Source organism: Anomaloglossus baeobatrachus, chromosome 5 (genome assembly GCF_048569485.1).
Source record: "Anomaloglossus baeobatrachus isolate aAnoBae1 chromosome 5, aAnoBae1.hap1, whole genome shotgun sequence".
Lineage (NCBI taxonomy): Eukaryota > Metazoa > Chordata > Amphibia > Anura > Aromobatidae > Anomaloglossus > Anomaloglossus baeobatrachus.
This window is the reverse complement of record NC_134357.1, coordinates 443,949,678-443,970,562: the sequence shown is the minus strand read 5'-3', so window position 1 is coordinate 443,970,562 and position 20,885 is coordinate 443,949,678. Positions and strand designations below refer to the sequence as shown.

The following is a 20,885-nucleotide window of genomic DNA, read 5'->3' as shown; positions in this document are numbered from 1 at the left end:
GGGACACACTGGGGGCCCAAACCTCACTACCATCTAGTGTACTTCTGGGTTGAGGGTCAGCTCAGGTCTTACCTAGTCTGAGGGCCAGCTTAGGGGTCCCTATCCATTCAAATCATAGTCACCACCATGACAGTATCTTGCTTATTGGATGGCTGCATATGACACTTTGCTGCTGTGGTCTGTGCATTTCAGTGGCACTTAGGGAACCAACAATAAAGTTTGACTTCATGCAATACTCAGCTACTAATTTATATATTTTATGGAAGGTGAAAGTATTTTTGTTTACACTACAACTATATCATACATGTTGTGGGCACCAGTCCCCTGTTACCTTTACACAGCCATAAAGTTGCATGATAAAATTTTGCTGCCTCCTGCCCTCGCTCTTATCATTTTGCCCTGAACTAAGCTACAAAGGGATGAAGAATTGCAGCGATGATGTCTAAAATTTAAGACATACATAGAAGAGGAGATCCTGCTCTCCTATCTCTCACACTGTTAGAAATAGCAGCAGCATGGAGGACATTATAAAACAGTACTGAGCAGTGTTACTGTGAATCCATTACTAGGATTACAAAAGTTGCCTGGCAACACCGTAAAAAAAGGAAATATAAGCCAGTCAAGCATATATAACAACTAGCAAAATACACAGACAGGAACATGTGTATAAAGAGAGGACTACATCACCAGAATACGATTACTAAAAGCCAAATACATATGAAATAACAATGACTACAAGTCAAAAAAATACATACGTTAAAAATCATTAAAATCTCACCCAAAGGTGAATGTTACCATCACCCTTATCCAAAAAGTGGTAAGAGAAGGCTGTCCACGCCAAACACCTATAATATTAATAACAATTAGAGAAAATGGCAATCAAAAATGAACACAAAATAGCGATGATCTCTGCAGAGAAAGTGAAGTATAAAAGGAAATAATAATAATAATAATAAAGCAAAAATTTAACCTATAATACAGTAGGAAGAAAATAAATGCAATCAGATCAGAATTGTCTTGAGAGAGCTAAAGTGAGCTTTAGACACGGGGATATCTCATCCTATTATTGGGATGAGACACTAGACGCAGCATTAGCATATGTATTTGTGCCACCCTCGTGCCAGCAGCCACCGCTGCTCGGATCCGGGCCTTCAGGGGTGGTGGCTCGAGGGTCTCCGGCGGACACGCCGACCAAATGGGGTGACGTATATGTACGGGCTGGGCCGTATTAGGTTCGTGACGCCACCCATGGTGTGTGGTGAGGTGGGACACCACCGCTGCCGTTACGGGGCACCCGGGGGAGATGTTATGCAGCAAGTTGTTAACCCCTCCGTGGGCAGGGATGGTGGCCCCGGGACCCGGTTGGTGCGTGCAGGGGATGGCGACAGCAGGGGGTGCTGGTGTACTCCCAGTTAGTAAAACACACAAGTGTCTGGTAAACCAATGTGATGGTGGCCGGTGCCGCGGCCGGTTGCGTTCTGGTCCCTTCACCCGGCTGGTGGTCTCTATCCTTTTCCTACACTGCTGTGTGAAAAGTTGACTTTTCTAGTGTGAAACTCAGGAGTCCCGGCTAGATGTGGCCTAAGAAGCCATGCCCGCAGACGCTGGCCCGTGGGATCTATGGGCCCTGGCGGTGACCTCTTATCCCTAATCGGTGGGCTGTTGTCTTCTATGAGGGACTTTGGGTGGGACAGGACCTCTGGTCCTGGCCTCAATCGGTTAATTAACCAGCTCCAGTTGGTTCTGGTCCTGGCTTCAGGGTCCGAGTACCCTCCTTTGTGCTACGGTTTCTGGGTCGGTTCCCCGTGTCGGTACCGGCGGGCTACAACCCTGTTCCGGTCCACCTCGGTTCCACCGAGCCGTCTTCCCGTCTCCTGCTGACGGAGACCACCATCTGCCTCCTAGCCAGTAGCACCAGGGCTCCTACCCTGGTACCATTCAACTTGGACTTCACTGCTGGAGCTACCCCTAGCTCCAGCTCACACTCCTCTCCAAACTGAACTTCAGACTAAAACTGACTGTTTTCCCGCCCCGGGATGTCTGGACCCCTGGGTGGGCGTGTCCCAACCGCCTGATCACGCACACTGGTGTGTCTATCTTTCCCTAAGGGGGGTGACTAGTGTTTTCTGGTTGACTGTGTGTTTCCTAGTGAGGGAAGGTGTTATGCAGGGGCCTAACTGTGACTACCTGGTTTTGCCAGGTCGTCACATATTTCTATGTCTAAGTCTCTCTGCATCTCCTTTCTTCTCCTGCATGTACTCCACGTCATTTCTCCATTGACTTTATTGAGCAGCAGCTGTAACCTGATCCCTAAGTGAAGCTGAAAATCTGTCCCATGACTGCCTCTCACAAGATAGATTTTAACACTAAACTGAAAATGAATGATTGATGCAGGAGAGAGTAGTGGAGGAGTCTGAAGGGTGGTGAAGGGGGTATTTTTCTGCAGTAAGACATATTACGAAGTTTTCTTCACTTGCAATATTGAATCTATGAATGGGAGGCAGGGAATTCAGAACTTTAAAAAAACAGAGCTCCAGCCCTACAAAGGATATATAGCACAATTTACATCTGGGTCCTTAGGCAGAATCTAATTCTAATAGCCAGTCCACACTAGTTGTGTCTTCTTATGTCATTGTCTCCCTGTGTTTTGTGAGAGCTGAATGTTCTTGGGTGGAGATTCTCCTTAGCAGTGACTATGGGCTGATTACTGACCTGTATACATTTTTTCCACAGGCTATCACTACAGTGAACTGGTCTCCCCTCACTATATCAGGATGATTGCCAATGTGTCTGGCTGTTCTGCTCACAGACGGACCCCTAACTGCTCTGATATCTGTTTTCACCAACGTTATCGCATGCATGATGGAACTTGTAACAACCTACAGCATCCAACATGGGGGGCGTCCCTCACAGCCTTCCAGCGCCTTCTTAAACCCAGCTACCAAAATGGATTTAATCTTCCACGTGGACTTGGAGCCTCGGAAGAGTCTGGAGTCTTGCCTTTACCGCTTCCTCGTCTGGTGTCCACAACCATGATTGGTTCAGAGACCATTAGTCCAGATTCTCAGTACACACACATGCTCATGCAATGGGGACAATTCTTGGACCATGATCTAGACCAAACCATCCCTGCTCTCAGTATGTCCAGGTTTTCAGATTCTGCACCTTGTAGCCAAGTTTGCACCAATGATCCACCTTGCCTTCCTATCAATATACCTGAAAACGATCCACGTGGAAGCAGTGGACAATGTATGTTCTTTGCCCGATCCAGTCCGGTCTGTGGGAGTGGGGTGACGTCCCTTCTTATGGACTCCACTTATTATCGAGAGCAGGTTAATTTGCTGACTTCATACTTGGACGCCTCCAATGTTTATGGAAGTACAGACCAGGAATCTCATGAACTTAGAGATCTCAGTAACCAGAAGGGTATGCTGAAAGTTAACAGATTGGTATCAACTTCGGGAAAGCACTTGATGCCTTTTGCCAGTGGACCTCCAACAGAATGTATGAGGGATGAAAGAGAAAGTTCTGTTCCTTGCTTTCTTGCTGGAGACCATCGTGCTAATGAACAGCTTGGGCTCACCTCCATGCACATGCTCTGGTTTCGGGAACATAACCGCATTGCTGAACATCTGCTGAAACTCAACCCTCACTGGAATGGGGATAAAGTCTACCATGAAGCCCGGAAATTAGTAGGTGCTCAAATGCAGCACATCACCTATGAACAATGGCTTCCTAAAATCTTTGGAGAAACTGGACTGAGCATGTTAGGAGGATACAAAGGCTATGACCCTAGTGTAAATAGTGGGGTCTTTAATGCTTTTGCCACTGCTGCCTTCCGCTTTGGACACACATTGATCAATCCTATTCTTTATCGACTCAATGAAACCTTTCAACCCATTGAGCAAGGACACCTCCCACTTCATAAGTCGTTTTTCAGTCCTTTCAGGTTGATCCAAGAGGGAGGTATTGATCCTCTGCTTCGAGGACTTCTTGGGGTACCCGCAAAGATGAGGGAACCCACAGAGTTGCTGAACCTGGAGCTTACAGAGAAACTTTTCTCTGCTGTACACACTGTGTCTTTGGATCTTGCTGCAATTAATATCCAGCGTGGTCGAGACCATGGTATTCCTCCCTACAATGACTACAGAGTTTTCTGCAATCTCACATCTGCCCAGGACTTTGAGGACCTTAAAGACGAAATTAAGAACCAGGATATAAGAGAGAAGCTTCGTAGGTGAAAACATTTTTTAAAATGCTTTTTAGACAATGTCAAAATCTGGTACCATACCATGAGATTTTTTACTTTGGTTTCCTTTTTTCTATGAAAATAAATCCAATTAAGTTTTGATAGCCTAAAGGGGGCTTTACACGCTGCGACATCGCTAATGCGGAGTCGTTGGGGTCACGGAATTTGTGACGCATATCCGGCCGCATTAGCGATGCCGTTGCGTGTAACACCGATAAGCGATTTTGCATCGTTGCAAAACCGTGCAAAATCGCTAATCGGCGACATGGGGGTCCATTCTTAAAAATCGTTACTGCAGCAGTAACGAAGTTGTTCCTCGTTCCTGCGGCAGCACACATCGCTCCGTGTGACACCGCAGGAATGAGGAAGCTCTCCTTACCTGCCTCCCGGCTGCTATGCGGAAGGAAGGAGGTGGGCGGGATGTTACGTCCCGCTCATCTCCGCCCCTCCGCTGCTATTGGGCGGCGGTTCAGTGACGCTTCAGTAACGTCGCTGTGACGCCGCACGGACCGCCCCCTTAGAAAGGAGGCGGTTCGCCGGCCACAGCGACGTCGCTGGGCAGGTAAGTATGTGTGTCGGGTCTGGGCAATGTTGTGCGGCACGGGCAGCGATTTGCCCGTGTCGCGCAACAGATGGGGGCGGGTACCCACACTAGCGATATCGGGACCGATATCGCAGTGTGTAAAGTAGCCTTTAGAGTATAAAGACCCATCATGATGTATAAAGACCCATCATGATGCATAAAGCATTCAGTGGTGACCATCACTGGCCTAAAATGAAGCTCCAAGACCCCACTGCAAAATCTGTAACAAGAGTTTGACTAAACATGTGCCATTTATAGTACTTGTGCCCAGTGGCAGTGGTGTAACTAGAGTCCAATGGGCCTCGGTGCAAAGACTGAGCCTGCCCTCCACATGTTGGTTTGATGTATGGGCAGTTGTAGCGTTCTAAATCCTATAAAGACATATGAGTTGCCCTCCTCTTCATTGTGTAGGACCCATCCTGGTATACATGACCCCATAATGGCCCCATCCCAGTATACATGTCCTCATGATGCCCCCTTCCTGGTACACATGTCCCCATAATAGCCCCAGCCTGGTTTATGTCCCCATCCTGGACGCATTCTGGTACATATTTTCCCCCAGGCGCCGCACAAAAACCCCCGATTATACTCACTTTTCTCCCGCTCACCCTGTGTCCTGCTCCGATGATACCATGCTGCAACTGACCAGCATGTAAGCGGCGCAGCACATGACGTTGTTGTCAAGTGCGGTGCTCACTTACAGTGCAGTCAGCTATCCGATGCAAACATATTCTTTGCTCCCCATGCCCTGGATTATGGGAGTTGAGAGCAGTGAATATTCATAGCCTTAATTGGCGGCAGGCACATCTCATCGCCACCACAACCCAACAGGTCTCTGTGCTGCTATGTATTTCAGCTGGATGCGCACCTTCAGACAAACATCCAAATGAAACAGGCACTAGGGCTGACGAACCCCCTGTTATGCCCCTGCTGGTGCCTTCTTGTGGTAAAGCAGCTTTTTAGTCCTTTCATCATATTCACCTCCTACCATAAACATGAATACATAGTCCCAAATTTTGGGTTGGTATAATTAGTGTACAAGTCTAATCAGTGCTTTTTTTGTAAAAAATATTTGCCGATACGCATCTCTGAGGCGAGGAGCGGGAGGCGCCGCCGGACGATATTGAGGAGCGGGGGGGTGGGGTGCCGGTGCCAGTGGAGAGAGTGGACGATCATGTGAGCACAAGTATGAGATGATTTGTACACTTCTGCCCACATTCAGATTTGATGTGTCCAGCTTCAGTCAATTCATTTTCATTGTTTCATTGAGCATGTCTGTTCAGCACGTGACCACATCTATGTAAATCGCATACTTGCAGCTTCATAACCTCCCAATCTCACCGCCGGCACCAGAGAATCCTGACAGCGTGCAGAGTGCACACTGTCAGAATTCAGAAGTCTGCAGTCACAGAGTGACACAAGGAGTGACTGCAGACTCATCACAAATTTGGACAACCCCTTTAATGCTCCTAAGAACATAAATAAAAACATAGTAACCCTTAACTTGTCAGACGGCACAAGACTTTATTAAAGAGATTGTCCACTACTTTACTACTTTAACATTAATGACCTTTCCTTAGGATAGGTCACCAATGTCTGACTGGTCGGGGTCCGGCACCTGGCAACCCCGCCAATTCCCTAGTCTAGGTGTCGGTGGTGGCAGGTGGCTGGAAGTGCTAAGTTCTGGATCTGCTCCGTCTTTTGATAGTGGCAGCAGGTTCCTATTAAAATCAATGAGGTGGATGTGCAGTACCCGGCCGCGGACACCATCAGAGGACGGAGCAAATCCAGAAATAAGCATTTCCTGCCACCTGCACCATAATCAGCTGATCAGTGGGGGTCCCATTGCGCTCACATCAGAAGCAATGCGCAAGTGGGACCAAGGCCTAATGATTGTGTCAGTATCACAAATAAATATTTACATTCAGGTACCTTATAGATGATGTCTCTAGTCATTTCTTTCTATTCTTCATCTTGTCCTGACGCCATGATGACTTCTCACATTCACATGTCGTCTCTGCAGATTTCCATCTTCTCCGGTCTTCTGTAACACATCCCGGCATGATGCCCCTAAAAGTAGCAGAATGATTATAATACTTCTACTTAAAAATATCTGCCCTTCACTGTGCCCAAGAATAAATAATGGCCCCTCACAGTATTCTCTGCACAAAATATGACCCATACTGTCCCTCTTATGGTGCATGCCCTCCATATTCCCTCTCTTTCCAAACTGAGCCTACTGTTTACAGTGTCCTTTACACTGTGTCCCCTTATACTGCCCAGTCATTATACTGTGCCTTCATCACACTCCCCCTCCTTACTATAACCTCACACTGTCCTCCCATTCTGCCCCCTCTCCATACCACCCCCTCCACTACCCAGTCTTTATTCTGTGCCCCTCACACTCTTCTCATCCCTTACTGTCTCCTCACTACCTCCTGTGTGTTCATATACTTTTCCACCTCACTCCCCATCCTCCCCACTTGCTCCTCATACCATGTCACTCTTTATTCTGTGTCCTCAAAATTTCTTTCCAGTTCGCTCCACATCCTCTCTGTCCCCATGCATTACCCCTCATCCTCTCTGTCCCCATGCATCACCCCTCATCCTCTCTGGCCCCATTCATCACCCTTCATCCTCTCTGTCCCCATGCATCACCCCTCATCCTCTCTGTCCCCATGCATCACCCCTCATCCTCTCTGTCCCCATGCATCACCCCTCATCCTCTGTGTCTCCATGCATCACCCCTCATCCTCTCTGTCCCCATGCATCACCCCTCATCCTCTCTGTCCCCATGCATCACCACTCATCCTCTCTGTCCCCATGCATCACCCCTCATCCTCTCTGTCCCCATGCATCACCCCTCATCCTCTCTGTCCCCATGCATGAAACCTCATCCTCTCTCTCCCCATGCATGAAACCTCAATCTCTCTCTCCCCATACTGTGTCCAAAGATATTTCCCCCTCCCCATCCTCTCTTCCCACCATACTCTGTCCACAGATAGTTCCCTCCCCCACCCATACTGTGTATATAGATATTGCCCCCTCCCCACCCTCTGTCCCCCCAAAGTGTGTCCACAGATGGTAACCATTCCCCACCCTCTATCCTCCCATAGTGTGTCCACAGAGAGTTCCCTCCCCACCCACTCTCCCCCATACTGTTTCATAAATACTCCCCTCTCACCCCATAATGTTCCTCCTCCGTGTCTTCAGCTCCACAGTTGAGCACTTATCAGCGTTTCTCTGCCACCTCCGCGCTGCAGCACTGGCTTCCGGGTCAGCAGTCTGATCAGCTGACCTGATCACATGAAAGCTGTCGCTCTGACCCGGAAGTCAACGCCAGGGATCACCGCTTCAATTGTCCTCGCGTCTGACAGATACAAGGACAATTGAGCAGTGGGATCCGCGCGCTGCACTTTCCATAAGTGCGGCTGTCAGTGTGACAGCCACGCTCAGAGAATAGCCGGCTCCCACCCCGGCAGACTTTCACACCGCCGCATCAGGCAGCCCGACAGTGCCCCGCCAGCTCCCCCCTAGATATGCCTCTGGCTTGTGCCTCCGCTCCACACATGGCTAATTTGTATAGTTTACAAATTAGCCATGTGGACAGAACCAGAGGTGCTCTTCAGATTTTCCGGTACGCCGTACCGGCACGTACCGCCGCAAAAAAAGCACTGGGTCTAATAAGAATAACCTTCGGCAATCATGTCCAAAGTGTCAAAAGTTGAATACTTTCACAAAAGTTCAAAAATAGCACTGGAGTTTTGTCATAGTTATATAGGTTGAAAAAAGACCTAGGTCCATCTAGTTTAACCTTCCTGCACCAGTTCTACATTTTGTCCCTAAGTCACTTATAACCAACAATGTTGTGTGCACTGAGGAAATCATCCAGCCCTTTTGTAAAAGCTGTTATAGTGTCAGCCATTACTACCTCTTGTGGTAGGGCATTCCACAGTCTGACCGCTCTAACTGTAAAGAACCCTTTCCTATTTAGCTGCTGGAATCGCTTTTCTTCCATTCACAGTGTATGACCCCTGGTCCTTAGTACTGTCATCTTAGTCTATAATCTTTATAGACAGTGCCCCAGTCTATACAGGGGTTGACCCCTTTTAGAAAACATTTTACTGTAAGCTGCAAAAGTGATGAAAAAATCCCCAAATATTACATACCCTTCCGGGATCCAGCTCTTTTTCTCTGCCCCAGTGTCTGCTGTGTAAGAGCGATTAATCACTGAGCTCAGGGCTCCACCGAGGTGGACGGCATGAGCCACCAATCTCACTGTTTGACAGCAGCGCTGAAAATCAGTGATCAGCACATGGGACATGCTAGCATAAAGGGGTAAGAATAGGATAAAAATCTGCCGTAACACTGGAACGTTAAAAAATGTTAGCATAAATTGTAATTGGCAAATTCACTATAATATACACAGCAAAAGTGGCATAAATTTTGACGGAAAAATAATCCAGTCCTTGACGGAAGACTTTTTTTTTTCGTTGGCGCAGAGCACCTGAAAGATGCATAAAATTCATGTCTCTAAATAAATTTGGTGCATCTTACTCCAGCACATTGGGGCCAATCAGGGCCAATATGTTGACAATACTGTATAATGATTTCCAGTCTATTGCGCTACATAATTTATATTGCTACTTGTTCATATGAGTTTCTTAGAGGTCTGATAAAGGGCTTTAAAGTTTAGGCTTGGATGGTCCGCTATAGGCAAATGTGCAAAAATGGGTCCTTAAAAGGGTGGTTCATCCATATTTTTTATTTTCTAGATCGATATTATACTGAGAAACAACCTCTCAAATACCTTATGTTGGCAGTAGTGCCTGTGAGAGGCGTTATTGCAGACCGCTGTTCCCCGCTCCGTGACCTCGGGGATCTGCTGACGTCACGTCAAGTTCCGGACACGTCACATCCCTGCAGCCGGCTGCAGTCTTCCTGAGTCACTGAGCTGTGGGCAGTGTTTCACCGCTCTTCACAGCTCAGTGTGTCTCCTGCTTGCAGCGCTCTGCTGTGAGAGGAAGGAGCTGATGGGCGGGGACTAGCTGTGAAAGAACGCCCACAGCCGAGTGAGTCAGGAAGACTGGGTCAGGAACTTGACGTGATGTCACCGGATCCCTGAGGTCACGGAGCCTGAGGGTCACGGAGTGGGGAACAGTGGTCCGCAATAGCGCCTCTCACAGGCACTACTGTCAACATAAGGTATTTGAAACATTGTTTCTCAATATAATATTGATCTAGACAATAAAAAATATGGGTGAACCACCCCTTTAATATTATCTCTACTAGGAAACCAGAGATACATTGAGGAAATTCATCTCAGGGTGAATCCCAAATTTCCTAATTTATTGAAATCTCAATTACATGACATTTTGATATTTTTATTGCCCCCCCCAAGATATGTGATATATATGTAACATTTTTGGTGCAACCAACCCAATCATCTTAAAGGTAATGAAATTGGCTGTCTTTTCTAATTATAGTTTGTACGGGACCCCAAAAAACGTGGACCTTTTTCCAGCCTTGATTGTGGAAGACTTGGTGCCAGGGAGTCGACTTGGACCCACGTTAATGTGTCTTCTAGTGACTCAGTTCAGAAGGCTCAGAGATGGAGACAGGTACATCAAGCAAAACCTCTCCAAAACTCCTCTTTGAGAAGATCACAAGCCACTGTGCCCCCCAGAAAACAACCTTTTAAAAGGAATCTGTCAGCAGGTTTTTGCTATTTAATCTGAGAGCAGCATAACAGAGCAAGAGAACCTGATTCTAGGGATGTCACTTATTAAGCTGTGTTCACACAGGGATTTTGTGGTATGTTTCTGAATTTTTTAGCTGCAGATTTCCCTTGGTTTTAGGCAAATCCATGATAATAAAAAGTTGCTTTTTCCATTCCCAGCAAAGTCTGAGATTTTTGAAATCTCATGCACACACACACACACATCAGGTTTTTTTCCTGACTGTTTTGTCAAATACCTGCGTTTTTGGTCAGGTTTTTAATGAATGAGCATGTCAATTCTTTGCTGCAGATTTGCTGCGTTTTTTCATTGATACAACCCATTTTGTAGAAAAAAAGCAGCAAATGCGCACCAAATCTGAAGCAAAAATGCCACTAAAAAACGTATGAAAAACGCACCCAAAACACAGATGACTCAAAGGAGATTTCCTGCCACAAGATCAGGTTTTGGTCAGGAAAAAAAAAAAAAAAAAAGTCCTGTGTGAACATAGCCTTAGGCTCTGTGTTTTTAAGTGAGAATACAATGTGAGTGTTTTATCAGCAAGAGGTTAACATTACCGGACAAGGTCTCAGGTGCAGGCAAGTCAGGCTGCGTAACCTCGCTCCATCACTAATTGGCAGCTTGTTGACAATGCACAATGCACACAAGAAGCTGCCAATCAGTGGTGTGGGAGGGGTTATACAGAGCTCAGCTTTCTGATCACTGCTACATCTACAGCAGGGGAAACGGGGATTCCATTAACACTGCACTAAGCAGCTCAGTAAGTGACACATCACTGGAATCAGGGTCTCTGCTCATACATCATACATATTTCATATTACATAGCTAAAACCTGCTAACAGATTCCCTTTAATGCAATTTAATTGGATTATCCTCACAGTATAATGTTTTGCCCTATAAATAATACTTCTAGGTACCTAACAATATATTTTTAAAATGCTCTTCATCAATAAACCCAAATTCATGCCATTAAAGTACAACTGCTAAAATATAAAAATATTACTACCTCATATGAACCAGAATATAACTATTATAATATTGTCCCCTATATAAATGAATATTACTACTACAATACTGTACATAGGGAACAGTATTATAGTACTTATATTGTACAAGATTATACATGCTATAATACTGCCCACTATGCACAAGAATATATAGTATATCACAAAAGTGAGTACACCCCTCACATTTTTGTACATGTTTTATTATATCTTTCCATGGGAGAACACTGAGGATGTGACACTTTGATACAATGTCAAGTAGTCAGTGCACAGCTTGTATAATAGTGTAAGTTTGATGTGCCCACTAAAAAAATCAGCACAGCCATTAATGTCTAAACCACTGGTAACAAAACTGAGTACATCTCTAAATGAAAATGGTCAAATTGTGCCCAAAGTGTCAATATTTTGTGTGACCACCATTATTCTCTAATACTGCCTTAACTCTCTTGGGCATGGCATTCACTAGAGCTTCACAGGATCCGCTAGATCATCTTCCACTCCTCCATGATGAGGAGCTGGTGGATGTTGATCCATTACGGAGCTGGTGGATGTTAGAAACCTTGCCCTCCTCCACCTTCCAATGCCCCACAGATGCTCAATAGGGTTTAGGTATGGAGATATGGTTGCCCCGTCCAGCTCATTTACCCTCAAATTCTTTAGCAAGGAGTGGTCATTTTGAAGGTGTGTTTTGGGGTTATTATCATGTTGGAATACTGCCCTGTGGCCCATTTTCCAAAGGGAGGGGATCATGCTCTGCTTCAGTATGTCACAGTACATGTTGGAATTCATGGTTCCCTCAATGAACTGTAGCTCCCCACAGCCAGTAGAACTCATGCAGCCCCAAACCATGACACTCCCACCACCATGACTGATTGTAGGCAGGACACACTTGTCTTTGTACTCCTCACCTGGTTGCCACCACACATGCTTGACACCATCTGAACTAAATGAGTTTATCTTGGTCTTATGAGACCACGGACATGGTTACAGTAATTCATGTCCTTAGTCTGCTTGTCTTCAGCAAACTGATTGCGGGATTTCTTGTGCATCTGTAACGGGGTACCAGGGGTGCCTCGGGGATTGTAGCCGTGGCCCCTGTTGTCAGGCTTACCCCTGGCTCCGCCGTCACTATCGGAACAGGAGATGTCTTGGTGGGGCAGAGTGTGGTGGTGCACATGTTGTCCGACGTACAAACACTCTTCAGGCGTGATTCCGTGAAACCAGAAGGCATTTTATTGTTCACAACTTCTTCACACACACGGCAGTAAAAGATGATGTTACACTTCTTTAGCTGGGGAAAGCCTGCCCTGACGTCTCCTCCAGTGGGGATGTGCACGGCTACTCTGCTTCACCTGACTCCCACTTATGGCTACCCACAGCCCGGACCCACACCGGGACTGCTTTGCACTATGAGGTTCCACCCGCTCCTTTTCTCTCCGGCTTCCCTGTTCTTTCAGCTCCCACACTCTGCCCCTGCGCTGCTTCTTCTCTCCCGTCCCGGACACAACTGCCTTCCAATCTCACACTTTCCTCAACAACACTTCACCTCCCTCCCCTTGCTTCTGCCGGCTCCTCCTCTCCACTGTGGTGACAGCCGTCCCACCCGGCCACTAGGGGAACCCACTAAAACAATACAATAATAATAAAAACATTTTTATTAATAACAACATTCCGGGTAGACTATGCTTCTTTGTAAGGGGTCTGCCCACCCCTTACATACCTCCCCTCTTTAAGCCTGAGCCTCCCGGCAAGGCATGAATCTAAAACTACACATCAAAAGGAAACAACATCATTTCAATGCAACTACAAGCAAGTTCACCTTTGGGCAACCGCAAGGGGCGCACCAGTCCAGTGCCCGGAGTTCCTCCTGAAAGCTCCCGGTCTTAGTCGTGCCCGGAGGCCGTCGGCAGGCACTCCCGGTCTTAGTGGAGTTTTCTGCCCGGAGGCTTTTGCAGCACTCCCGGTCTTAGATGTTAAACGGCAGGAACACAACTCGGAAAACTTCTTCTTCTTAACGACGCGGAGGGAGCCCCTGGCTCAGTCCAGCAGCAGGTTCTCTCCGGGCTCAGCAACTTGAACGGTACGAACAGCAAACTTCTTCCGGTTCAAAACAACGCCGGTGTCTAACAAAAACAGGCCCGCCATCTTCCGGTCTTGTAAAGTCATTCCGGATGGTAGGCACGTTGCCATTCGGCTCGTTGGGCCTTCACGTACTCTGACAGGGACTGCCCGGGCAACCGGCGCAGCCTCCGGAAGGGCTCGTAATTGGCGGGTTGCTCCGCTGTCTCCGTCTCCGGCTTTGTTTCTTCTACCCCCCGACGGGGGTGAGGGGGTCGCGGCACGGGATGGCTGGGGGCTGCCCATGACAATTACCGGATGCGTGGTTATGTTTTGGTTAATAGCCAGCACCGCCGGGGTTCCCTTCTCCGGGTCAGCGATCGGTCCGGGCAGGACTTCCGGGGCTACGGCCATGGTGCGTCTCGGGTGGGAGAGCTCGGCTAGTACCGGTCTGTGCTGCGACCGCCGCCGGTACTGACATTCCTCCCACTCCAGTTCTTGCTGCCATTGAGCAGCCTCTTGCGTAGTAGGCATCCGGGTTACTCCGACTGCAAAGAGGCCTCGGCATCCCACCTCTCGCATAAACCGGACCTTTTCTCCGGGATACAAAGTGTGCAGACGTTGCGGCAGGCCTTCGATGTCCAGGTTCACTCTATTATAGAAATAGTGATCGCCGGTTTCCTCATCTTCTATAAAGCCATACCCCTCCTTCTGATTAAATTTTACCACCATTCCTGTGGTACACTGCTGCTCGAACTCCGCACTCCGGGGACCAGCCATCATTTCCCGGGCCACGGTCTCGGCCAGCAGCCTCTCCTGTACCGGGTCCGGTTCTGGGGACGGAGACTTCCGTTGAGGCAGGGGTGACGGCTGTACTGGGTCCCAAAAGAAGCCCCAATTGTCCCTCTCTAGCTTCCGGGCGTAGGATTCTTCCGGAGCCGGATCTGGAACTTGTGTCGTAGAGCCCACCGCGACTGGCGGGGGTGTCTCCAGGTATGGGTATGGGGTTCCCAGAGGCCGGTTCCCTGAAGGCAGCTGAGCGGTGTACGTCGCTCGGACCTCAGTCGTGGTCTCTCCGGTTACCGCGTCCCACGTCGTCACCCAGGTCACTTTTGTGGCTCGTCCCGGTCCTCCAGGTACAGCCGGCAAGTGAGAGGGAAATCCCTCCGCAGACGCAGCCGCAATCTGCTTCTGGTGGCGTCGGTCCAGACCAGGCGCAGCCACCGTAGCTTGTTGTCCCTCGGGGTTCTCCATTTTGCCTGTAGTACGAGCCACTAGTAAGGGCGTCAGGGTCGGTGGAGAAGCTGGAGGAAGTGGAGGCGGGCTTACTTTTCCCGCTCTTGGGCATACTCCACCCCCAGTCTCACCCATCAGGTCGACCCCTCCGCGGCGGTACTTCTTTTTCCTTGGAACACCGCCCATTTCACATATCTTCATCTGTGCCCTGGGACCAGCACCTCCCCTCTTTGGGCGGAGTACTCTGAACTTCTTCTTCGGCACCGGCCAGCCCCAGGCTCTTCTTTTGGCGCCAATTTTTCACGCGCTTTCCATGTCCTTGAAGACGACGGCCATCTTGCCGCCATCTTGTGCCCGGTCCAACGCCTCAGGCTCTTCTTCTTCCCACCAAGGGATCGGGACTCTTCTCCAATAATCCGGATCCTGTGCCCTAGGCACCACTTGGTCTCCGTCTTCTTGGGTCGGGACCCCTTGCATACAATCCGGATCCTGCCGACTACGCCACATGTAACGGGGTACCAGGGTTGCCTCGGGGATTGTAGCCGTGGCCCCTGTTGTCAGGCTTACCCCTGGCTCCGCCATCACTATCGGAACAGGAGATGTCTTGGTGGGGCAGAGTGTGGTGGTGCACATGTTGTCCGACGTACAAACACTCTTCAGGCGTGATTCCGTGAAACCAGAAGGCATTTTATTGTTCACAACTTCTTCACACACACGGCAGTAAAAGATGATGTTACACTTCTTTAGCTGGGGAAAGCCTGCCCTGACGTCTCCTCCAGTGGGGATGTGCCCGGCTACTCTGCTTCACCTGGCTCCCACTTATGGCTACCCACAGCCCGGACCCACACCGGGACTGCTTTGCACTATGAGGTTCCGCCCGCTCCTTTTCTCTCCGGCTTCCCTGTTCTTTCAGCTCCCACACTCTGCCCCTGCTCTGCTTCTTCTCTCCCGTCCCGGACACAACAACTGCCTTCCAATCTCACACTTTCCTCAACAACACTTCACCTCCCTCCCCTTGCTTCTGCCGGCTCCTCCTCTCCACTGTGGTGACAGCCGTCCCACCCGGCCGCTAGGGGAACCCACTAAAACAATACAATAATAATAAAAACATTTTTATTAATAACAACATTCCGGGTAGATTATGCTTCTTTGTAAGGGGTCTGCCCACCCCTTACACATCATCTTTAGAAAAGGCTTCCATCTGGGACAACAGACCAATATGATGCAGTGTGCGGCGTATGGTCTGAGCACTGACAGGCTGACACCCCCCCCCCCCATCCCTGTAACCTCTGCAGCACTCATACATCTATTTTGAAAAGACGACCTCTAGAAATGACGATGAGCACATGCACTCAACTCCTTTGATCGACCATGATGAGGCGTGTTTTGACTAGTACCTGCCTTGTTAAACCGCTGTATGGTCTTGGCCACCGAGCTGCAGCTTTAGGGTGTTGGCAATCTTCTTATAGCCTAGGTCATCTTTATGTAGAACAACAATTTTTTTTTTATTTCAACTCCTTAGAGAATTATTTGCCATGAGATGCCCTGTTGCACTTTCAGTGACCAGTATGAGAGAGTGTGTGAGCGATAACACCAAATATAACACCCCTGCTCCCCATTCACACCTGAGACCATGTAACACTGATGAGTCACATGACACCGGGGAGGGAAAATGGCTAATTGGGAACAATTTGACCATTTTCACTTAGTTGTGTAGTGACTTGTGTTGCCAGTTGTTTAGACAATAATGGCTGTGTGTTGAGTTATTTAGAGGGCACCAAATTTACACTATTATACAAGCTGCACACTGACTACTTTACATTGTATCAAAGTGTCATATCTTCAGTGGTGTCCAATGAAAAGATATAATAAATTAGCTACAAAAAATGTGATAGGTGTACTCACTTTTGTGATATACTGTAACTACTATAACACTGCCCTCTATGTATAAGAATATAACTTCTATAATACTGCCCCATGTACAATAATATAACTACTATAATACTGTCCCCTATGTACAAGAATATAACTACTATAATGCTGTCCCTATGTACAAGAATATAATTACTATAATACTCTGAACCATGTATAATAGTATAGCTATTATAATACCGCCCACTATGTATAAGAATGTGTCTAACAAAAATGAATAGAAAGACATCACATCACAGTGAAGCTTTTATTTTGTTTATTTCTGATATAGTCTTTTTATTTTCAGTAACTTCTTTGCATTTCAACTACTCAATTGTCTTTTAGGTTCTTTTATAAAAACCCCGGCGTCTTCACTCCACCTCAGCTCGCACAAATACAGCAGACGTCGCTGGCTCGAATCCTCTGTGATAATGGGGACAACATCCGTCATGTGCAGGATGATGTTTTCCTTGTAGCCTCCTTTCCCCATGGCATGAAGAAATGTGAGGATTTGCCTGGAGTAGATCTACGTTTCTGGCAGGAGTGCTGTGACGGTGAGCAGGATGGGTGAGGCCCAGAGACTGGCATACAACATTCTCTGCTGCTATATTGCTGCGTGTATCAGACAATAGATTATTCTGGCACGTTATTGAGTCTATGTCCCCTTGTTTGTACATGGACGCAGGGTGTGGGAACAAAGGTCATTTTGATGCTCTGTCTCGACAATTCCGAAGCCGAAGGGACCAGCAGTTCAGTTACTCTGAAGACAGTTCCCACAGATCCAGCGTAGAGAACTACCGGTGAGTTATGGTTAACTACTGAAGTTGTGATAAGCTGTTAATTGTACAATCAAGGGTGTCTTTTTGTGGTCTTTAGGGATTTGGTTCCTTGAGGTGGTCCATCTGTCAGGGTAGGGCATCTCGAGGTGTTCCCTCTGAAGTGGTGAGGTGTCTACATGTGGTTCCCCCTATAGGGGTTATATAGATGTTATATAGTTAGGTGCCCAGATATTGATTCCCTGTGGTTAGTTGATGGGCACCCAATCACAAGAAGGGGTGATGTATGCATGGATGTGGTACCCTGAGGTGGTTTGCTATGTGGGAGGAGAAGATAGCAACTAGAAGTGGTCCCATTTTAGGAGTTGAGAGGTACTCAAATATGGTGCCTCTATAGGCTGGTGTGGTTATCTAGAAGTTATCTCCTGCATGGAGGGGAGGAGGATATAGTTAAAGGGAACCAATCATCAGGATTTTCGTATATAAGCTAAAGCCAGTGCGTCTCCACCAAACTATTCATCTTTTTCGTCACTAAGATGGCGTTGGAGTTGGCACCTGCGCATAACGCTTATCTCCGGCATCATCTTTGTGAAGATCGTGTTAGCCCTTGTTATTCTAGTCTTGCGGCTGAGATGGCGGCACATGCGCCCTCGCTTCTTTAGCTCTCGTGGTGACCGTAGGACGCGCGGTCACAACAGGAGTGGAGAACAGCTGATCGTAGCAATTAGCTGCAGAAGGAGACAAAGGGCCACCTCAGGACACCATGCCGCCCCAGGACACCAGGACACTGTGCTGCCCCATGACACCAGGATCTTCACAAAGATGGCGCCGGAGATAAGCGCTATGTGTCTGGTGTGAGCACCAGCAAACCACTTGTCACTTAACCCAGATAGATACTGCTCCTTAACTCAGTTGCAGTACCCTGTAGCGACCAGAGCGTCAGGGGCGCCACATTCCCCGACAGCAAACAGCAGCACTCCCGGGCTGCAAATACAAAAACTCCGCGCATACCGGAAAATTTTCATGTGCTTAATAACTGTGAAAAACTCTTCTCTTTCGGGAGGCAATATCAACATTTCAACATGTCAATAACCTGGTATTCAAGTCCAATTGCAACCTGCAAAACCAAAACACTTATGCAGCATGCATGACTTTAATTTTTCTTGGCAACTGGAAGTGCTGTAGGGCTGCGAACTGGTCCCTCTCGGCCGGGTCAGGTGTTAGCACGTCCTCGTTGAGGGTGGATTCCGGCAGACAGGTCGGTGCGACCAGGGCAAGCGGCGCCCGGTTCTCATGGGCCCGCATGGTTGCCACCACCTCCATCATACCGGCTCTCCACTCCTCTATTTGCTGGAGCTGCTGTGCCCGCATGACACAGCACAGCCACTGGGCCTCTTCCTCCAACATCTCTGCAGTCCACCTTTCAGATCGACCTGGTGTACTTCTCCTCTCTCCCAGAGCATTCTCCTGCAGGGCTCCGGTTCCCTACACTGGTTCACTCTCACATTACTTTCACATACTACTGGGATGTGTCACTGGGTGGCTGTTGCCCAGTTCCATGACCCTGGGGGTCACTTTAAAAGGGGTTATATACAGGGGAATGTTCAATAACGTTTATGTTGTGATGCCACTTGTGGGTTGAGGTTATGAAGATAGAACCACCGCTGTACAGTCTCTCTGCTGGGGCTGATGTTAACAGCAGCCTGGATGTTGGGCCCTCTGCAAGTAGGGCCGGGGCCCCAAGGGGGAAGGTGATGGAGTTAGGCGCGGAAAGAAGGTAGGCCACACAAGGGGTTGCTGTGTAACTGGTTCTCTTTACTCACAGTGGATGGTAAGTACTGGTACCCGGAGGAAGGCTGGTGTTCACCTTCGGTTCCCTTAGTCCCAGTGCTGGATTGATGATCTGGTGGCTTCTTTCCCTGCACCTCTTTCAAGTTGGTGGGTCCCCATGGCTTGGAGTGTCTGGGGGTCCCCACCTGTTTGTCTCACAGTCTCTGGTCCGACGGCAGTGTGAACCCTGTAGGGTCGGTGTTCCATTCCGGTTCCTGGTTCTCCCGTTACTGCTGGTGCCCCTGGACTTCAAAGGTTAGTGAGGTCCTGTTTGGTCCCCTCACTGTGCAGATTTTTATCAGGTCTGCCTGGAGCATTTGCCTGACCTAGGGCTTTGTACACCGTCGGTGCTATCATTCCGGGAGTACTTCGCCGTACTCCACCGGCAACCACACGCCTGGGCCCTGAGGTCACTGTCACACTCCCATGTCAGTCCAGTTACATCCGTTCTCTCTCACTTCCACTTACTAACTGTCTAACTGTCCGTCCCCTCCCACCTTGTTGTCGTCTAGTGGACTGGATTGGCTCCACCCCTGGGTGGCCATCCATTGGATCTACTCTAGTCTGTCACCAGTCTGTGGATGGGAAAAACATGTGGATGGGATTTTAATGTGTTTTGCTGTTACCGACACTGTTCTTCCAGGTCCCTGGGGGTAGGCCCTGCATCTTTGGCACGATGGGTTCAGGGGCACTACATTCCCCCTTGGTTAACTCCAGCATGTCCTCAGGCTGCAAAGGGCAACACAGGTTAACATTTGTAATTTTTCATTTTTAAAACATTAAACATTCTTCCCGCACAGGGGAGGCACTTTCTTAAACGTTACTAACTGCAGTACCCCTCCTATCAACCACCAGCCAAAGGTCCTGGTCCCAAAACCCATAGAAGGAATGTCACCGGTTTCCATGGTGACTGGGTCTTGGCCGCCTCTGCCGCAGACCCTTCCTGCGATTTTTTTCCTCTCCTTGCTGGTGGTGTCCATGAGAGTCCTTGTACTCTGGTAGTAGGCACAATTGGTGCAACTTATTTACAGGGAAAGTTTTTGACTGCTGCCAGTCCTGCAGTCTTGGTCCATTTTTAGCAAACCATTCAAACCATTATTTTTGCAAGAACAGGTTAAAAGCAAAAATCAACATTTTTAAGCTGGAAACTTCTGGCAGTCTAGCAGGTTATGGCTACCAAGGAACTGGAAAGGGGCCTTCTGGATCAACTGGCCTCCTGGGATCAGCACTGTGATTTTGACTGCACTGGTCTCGCGCACCTCTACTGCCTCCTGGTGGCCATGGCTGGACATACTGTACTTCTACATCCAAGGCGTACCAGCCCTGCTCCCCATGGTGGCAGGTGTAGACAACCGCATCACCCGAGTGAAGATCATGACCAGGGAGTCCTTTAGGGAGATAGGGTCTCACATCCCGGTGGGAGACAAAGACTCCCTCCTTCAGATCGGGTTCCACAATGAAACCCCATCTCCTTTTCAGGCTGAACCGCTCCAATACATA

General features: G+C 48.4%; 1 protein-coding gene across 1 annotated transcript in view; it reads left to right on the top strand.

Annotated features, from left to right (window-relative positions):
- LOC142311755 (peroxidasin homolog) overlaps positions 1–20,885 on the top strand; it is a 101,057-nt gene that overhangs the window by 65,926 nt on the left and 14,246 nt on the right. The window contains exons 15-18 of the mRNA XM_075350449.1: positions 2,734–4,237; positions 10,319–10,453; positions 17,125–17,333; positions 17,465–17,579. Of these exons, the coding sequence (XP_075206564.1) occupies positions 2,734–4,237; positions 10,319–10,453; positions 17,125–17,333; positions 17,465–17,579 (1,963 nt within the window). The remainder of the gene's footprint in view (positions 1–2,733; positions 4,238–10,318; positions 10,454–17,124; positions 17,334–17,464; positions 17,580–20,885) is intronic.